The sequence below is a fragment of the Chrysochloris asiatica genome, unplaced genomic scaffold (assembly GCF_000296735.1).
Source record: "Chrysochloris asiatica unplaced genomic scaffold, ChrAsi1.0 scaffold00106, whole genome shotgun sequence".
Lineage (NCBI taxonomy): Eukaryota > Metazoa > Chordata > Mammalia > Afrosoricida > Chrysochloridae > Chrysochloris > Chrysochloris asiatica.
The window spans coordinates 7,492,662-7,498,781 of record NW_006408624.1 but is presented as its reverse complement, the minus strand read 5'-3'; the positions used below and the strand labels follow the sequence as shown (position 1 = coordinate 7,498,781).

Genomic DNA, 6,120 nt, shown 5'->3' with positions numbered 1-6,120 from the left:
CCAACCTTCTAAGTATTCCTTTATATGCGGTTCAGAGTTCTGGGACCAGCCCCTGAGCCTGCTTGGTCAGGTATTCTGTGTTGTTTTTGGCAGTGCTCTCTGCTATACATCCACCCGATCCGCCATCTTGTTTGTTCTCTCTGTGTTGTTTTTTTTAAGGCATAGGTAGAGGCATTTTTCCAAACTTAAAAAAAAAAAAAAAAAGGAGGCAATCTCATTATAGTAAAGTGTACAATCCAAGAGAATACAGAACAAATGGATAGAATGAAGTATCTTTTATTTTTAACTACTTTCATAAAATTTTCAGTACACCATCTTTCCAGTGGAGAAGACAGAACATGAGAATCAGCCTCCAGCCATCAGCAGCTGCTTGGCTCACGGCCGGGGCTCCCCCTTGCCAGTGTGGTGAGGTGGAGGCGTGTACTTCCCTTCCTTTATCAGCTTGTCCCGCTGCTGCTTGATGGTGGCCATGCGTTTCATCTATCAAAGGAGAAAAGCATGTGACTTTGGGTGGGAAGTTAGGGCTGGAGAAACTGAGCTGGTTTTATCTTTAAACCATTATAAAAGGCTTTTCATCCTAGAGCGTCTCTGAGAGGAAGCCCATCTTTAAAGAACTTGAAGTCACTTCCTAATCAGGATATATTCATAGCACCTTCTTGAAAACTAATTATCTAAAATGTTCTGATTACATATAGGAATATAAGTATTTATACACACAATAACAAAAAATAAAATATGAAGACTTTATGAGGCATAGCTATGCATACCAAAATGTTTACATCTATTAAAAGCTATGATCACAGCACCATTTGCATATCCTGACCTCTCTATGGGAAGGTCACATTGCTTCTGGTGACTGTTTACTGGTATGAGGGAAGCTGAAAGAGCCAACATGAAGCCTTTTACCACACTGAAGCAAAGTCCTGATATTGGCTCAACCACCGGTCAGTTGAGCCCTGGGCTCTGACTATTCCCAACAAATCAAAGCCACACGAAATATGAATGTGTGAAAGCCACAACAATGAACAATTAACTGGTCCCTGGATTCCGTGAAAACCGAGTTACTGATTCTAGTGGAATCCTGGTGTGGTGCTGCAGGATAATGCACTGGACTACAATGCAAGGTTGGCAATTTAAACTCGGAAACCCTACACTGGGTGATTATGAGTTGGAATTGACTCGATGGCACTTAACAACAATAATCCTGGTGGAGTACTGGTGTGACACTGTAGGATAAGCAGTGGACTGCTAACTTCAAAGTCAGGATCAAACCTACTTGCCACTTTTTGGAAACTCTATACCGTGTTGCTGTGAGTCAGAACTGACTTGACAGCACTTTACAACAACAGTCCCAATCCTATTATCCCATTGATCACAACCTTCCAATGGCTTTTTGTCTCACTAAGGAGCTCTGGTAGCGTAGTGGTTATGAATCGGGCTGCGAACCTTAAGGTCAGCAGTTCGAAACTACCAGCCGCTCCGCGGGAGAAAGATGAGGCTTTCTACTCCCGTAAAGATTTACACCCTCGGAAACCCTGTACAGGGTTGCTATGGGTCGGAACCGACTCGATGGCACTTAACAACAACAACAACAAGAGATAAAACAGAATCCTTATTCTGGCCTACAAGACCTACCTTTATGACTTTAGCTCTAACACCCTTCCCTAGGACTCCTGGTGTGGTGCTGTAGGATAAGCACTGGGCTGTAAACCACAATGTCAGCAGTTCAAACCCACCAGCTGCTCCTTGGAAAGCTTGTATAAGGTCGCTCTGAGTTGGAATCGACTCAATGGTACTTAACAACAACAATCCTTCCCCAAACTCTCTGTGCTCCAGCTCAGGGACTTTTTTGCACTTGCTGTTTCCTCTGCCTGGTACATACTCCCCCGTAGTCGTAGAAGAGGCACATTTGCTTTAAGTCCTGTTCCAGCGTCTCCTGTTCCCACGCTCTTCTCTGACCACCCCACTTTCAAGTATTCACTTAGTGTCCAATCCCAGCACATTCCACCCTCCTCTTCTGTTTATCTTCCCTATCACACTTATCCCCTGACACGCTCTGTTTTACTTATTTGTTAATTTTCTGTTCTCTGCTCCCCGCTCCCAACTAGAATATAAACTCCACGAGAGATAGGACTTTTTGCTGTTTTGCTTTATTGCAATTATATTTCCAGTGTCTAGAAAAGTTCCTGACATAATGTTTTTGTTGTTAAGTGCCGTAGAGTTGGTTCCGACTCATAGTAACCCTGTATAGGATTTCCGAGGAACAGCTGGTGGATTTGAACTGCCAACCTTGTGGTCCAAACCGACCTTGCAGTCCAGTGCTTATCCTACAGCACCACACCAGGATTCCCTAAGTATACCAATAAATAATTTTTATACTGCATTATTAACATTTCTTAATTTAAAAAGTCTCTCTACAGAGGCTCAGTCATGGTTGAGCTATGACAATACCAGAAGTACAATATTTCTCTAAGCTAGCACTAACTACAACATGAAAAACAACAAACCTCTAGGGTTTCCAAGACAATAAATCTTCACTGGAGCAGACTGCCTTCTGTCTCCGGCAGAGAAGCTGGTGAGTTTGAGCTGCCAACTTTGCAGTTAGCAGTCTAACACTTAATCCACACACCACCAGCACTAGCAGCCACTTAATACTGTGGATAAAAGCAAAGGCCCTGTAGCCAGGTTCAATCTCAGTTCCACCACCAGCTATCTGGTTTTAGACAATGTCCGTAACTTTTCTTTGCCTCAGGTTTTCAATAAGTGGGAAAATAACAGCAACTCATCTCACAAGACTTGTGAGAAGTACATGCATTATTATATCTTAAGTACTTAGAACATCATTGAATAAATAGTTAACTAAATTACACTTTATCCTTGGCAGGTTCAAAGAACTGCACCTAAGAGCACAAGCTTATGGAAAAGGTTAGGCAACACACTGTATTTTCCAGGAATAATCAAGAAGCATCTAGGAATATGTTGCTGCTAAGTGCCATCGAGTCGGTTCCGACCCATAGCAACCCTGTACAGGGTTTCCCAGGAGCAGCTGGTGTGCTTGAACCACCGACCTTGCTGTTCAAACAGATTTGCAGTCTGACGCATTAACCCACAGTGCCACACCAGGACAACAAACTAAAATAAAACACAAAATGATTCCAAAATCATACTCACCAGTTTCCTTCCTCTAGGGTAAGGTATCTAATCATTTAGGGTAATCTCTATAAAAGTAATTTGTCTATACATGAATTTACTGGGTAAGTGATCTTAAAAGCAACTCTTTAATTGTTCTAGAAACAGACACCAAGACCAAGAAGGGAAAGTGACTTGCCCAAAGTTACAAAACTAGTTGTAGTAAAACCAGCAACAATACCTGAGTCTCTAAAATAAATATTTCTATTTTTTTATCTGGAGCACAAACGACATTCACACCATCTAGGGTTTCTTCTCCAAGGAAGTTATGCTCCCCATTCAACTCTAGTGAAGGTTGATGTCATACTGTTAATATCCATTTTCTTTCTACATCTCTGGTCAGATTCCCCTAAAGGAATCAAATTCGTACCTCCACCTCCCCAGATTAGAAATGAATCCCAGGATGGTTACATGACATTCAATCTAGTAGATCTGAGAATGAATTTGAAATATTGTCACCCAAGGACTTTCAAGGACAAATATCCAAGGCTGGTTGATATTCTTTGTTCTATATTTTTTAACCTGAGGGCCACAGCAAGACACAACACTGAGTAGAATATGGGAGGAGGTGAGGATGAGGGAGACTGAGGAAGAAAGGTCTCCTCCCATCTGAAGACATTGAACTTCCTTGTTATGGTACATAAGTAGAGAAGGGATTTTACCACAAAAATTCTGCCAGTTCATAATGGGCAAGCCACGACCCAACAACCCATTAAAAACACTTAAAAATAGCCCCAAAGAAACAATCCAGCTTCCACCTCCATTATTTTCTCACCGTTTTCTGACGAAGCAAACATTCTGAAAAATCATCAAACTCTATCTTGCACTCTTTCTCTGCCCGGATACCACCAATTCCATGAGCACATTCTATCCACTCTTTTTCAAAAGCATGGCAGCGAGCTGGAAGCCTGTGTGGCTGTTCAGCACTCTGGACTGTCAGCCAGCGGTCTACATTAAGGCCCAGCCTTTTCTGCACATCCAAGAAAGGCATGGCTGCAAGGAAAGAGGAAAAAGAAATCATGCCACAAAAATGCAATCCGATGAGGAATTTCTGAAGCGAATGAAATTGTTAATTATTATTTAAATTGCCATCTGGAAAGTTGTTTGATATCATTTTCCCAGTGTTTTTCTCACTAAACAGGTTCTTTCTATTTATGGTAGGTGAGCAATTTCTATGCTTTTAAAACCAAAAAATACAAAGAAAAAAGAAGCAAAGAATCATGCAAAAACATAGAAAGAAAAAAACACACTAAAACCCTTTCTATGTTAGGATGGTTGTTGCTGGGTAACTGTGGAGTTGATTCTGACTCATAGCAGCCGCGTGTAATAGAACACAATGGCCCCATAGGGTTGCTAAAAGCTGTCACCTTTATGGAGGCCCATAGATGTACTTTGCACACCACTGTAGTAAACTACAAGGAGTCTTGGGTTTTTGACTAACCAAAAGGTTGGCTGTTTGAACCCCTCTGATGCTCCTAAGGAGAAAGATGAGGCAATCTGCTTCCATAATGATTTATAGCCTAAGAAACCCTAGAGTTCTACTCTTTCCTATCGGGTCATATGAGTCATAATCAACTTGACAACACTGGGTTTGTTTTGGGTTTTGTCCTGGTGTGGCACTGTGGGATAAAGTACTGGACTGCAGTCAGTCTGAACCACAAAGTTGGTAATTCAAACTCACCAGGCTGCTCCTTGGAAACCCTGAGCACTAGGAACACTGAGTTGAAACCAACTCTATGGCATTTAACAACGTAACAACGTTCACTACTATGAGAGCACAGTTGCTCTATAGGATAAGCACTGGATTTCAAATCACAAGAGTGGCAGTTTGAACCCACCAGCTACTCCATGGGAGAAAGATGAAGCTTTCTGCACACAAAGATTTACATTAGCCTTGGAAAACCCATACAGGGTCACTACAAGTAAGAAACAACTGGAGGGCACTTAACAGCAACAACAAATTTACTATTATGCCTCACCTATAAGGAGCTCTGGTGGCATAGTGGTCACAGGTCAGGCTGTTAACCTCAAGGTCAGCAGTTTGAAACCACCAACGGTTTTGTGGGAGAAAGATGAGACTTTCTGCTCCTGTAAAGATTTACAAACTGACAGATGAGTGGTGGCCATTTGGTTTTAAGTGGAAACTGTCACTTTAAATTTCAAGGAGATCTGTGCGCATGCGTAGTAGAACCCTCCAGGGGTGGGGGTGGGGAGTCCATTCGTTCAGGCATCCCCTCTAATCACCAGAATGGAGGCGCACAGTTTATCGTACTGTGGTTGCTTGTGAGTTGCTGTGATTCTGGAAGCTATGCCACCAGTATTTTAAATACCAGCAGGGTCACCCATGGTGGACAGGTTTCAGATGAGCTTCCAGACAGACAGACTAGGAAGAAAGAGTGATGAACTACTTCCAAAAATTTAGTCACTGAAAATTTATGAAGAGCACAGAAACACTGTCAGATATAGTGCCGGAAAATAAGCCCCTCAGGTTCGAAGGCACCAAGATGTGACTGAGGAAGAGCTGCCTCCTCAAAGTAGAGCTGACTGCAATAAAGCAAATGGAGTAAAGCTCGTGGGAGAAAAACCCACAGGACTTTCATTTGCTGATAGGGCACAACTCAAAATGAAGAGAAACAGCTGTAAACATCCAATGAAAATTGGAACATGGAATGATCTAAATATGAATCTGGGGAAATTGGAAGTTGTCAAAAATGAAATGGAATGCATAAACATTGATATCTTAGGCATTAGTGAGTTGAAATGGACTGGTATTGACTTTTTTGAATCAGATAACCACATGGTTTACTATGCCGGGAATGACAAACTGAAGAGGAATGGTGTTGCATTCATCGTCAAAAAGAGCATATCCAGATCAGTCATGAGGTACAATGCTGTCTGTGATAGGATAATATCCATGCGCCTACAGGGAAG

At 42.0% G+C, this 6,120-nt stretch overlaps 1 protein-coding gene across 1 annotated transcript; it reads right to left on the bottom strand.

Annotated features, from left to right (window-relative positions):
• Positions 1–375: 375 nt before the first annotated feature.
• On the bottom strand, positions 376–4,180 carry NDUFS5 (NADH dehydrogenase (ubiquinone) Fe-S protein 5, 15kDa (NADH-coenzyme Q reductase)). The gene is made up of 2 exons (XM_006867569.1): positions 3,965–4,180; positions 376–480 (listed from the first exon to the last, which is right to left on the bottom strand). Exons 1-2 carry the CDS (start codon positions 4,178–4,180, stop codon positions 376–378), a joined length of 321 nt encoding a protein of 106 aa, XP_006867631.1.
• Between the last annotated feature and the right edge of the window lie 1,940 nt (positions 4,181–6,120).

Bases quoted from the DNA above. Each gene is read 5' to 3' on its own strand.
- NDUFS5 (XM_006867569.1), bottom strand. From the start codon at position 4,180: ATGCCTTTCTTGGATGTGCAGAAAAGGCTGGGCCTTAATGTAGACCGC. The intron at 481-3,964 runs GTGAGAAAATAA...CTCCTTTGATAG, and splicing joins GTTTGCTTCGTCAGAAAACG to ATGAAACGCATGGCCACCAT.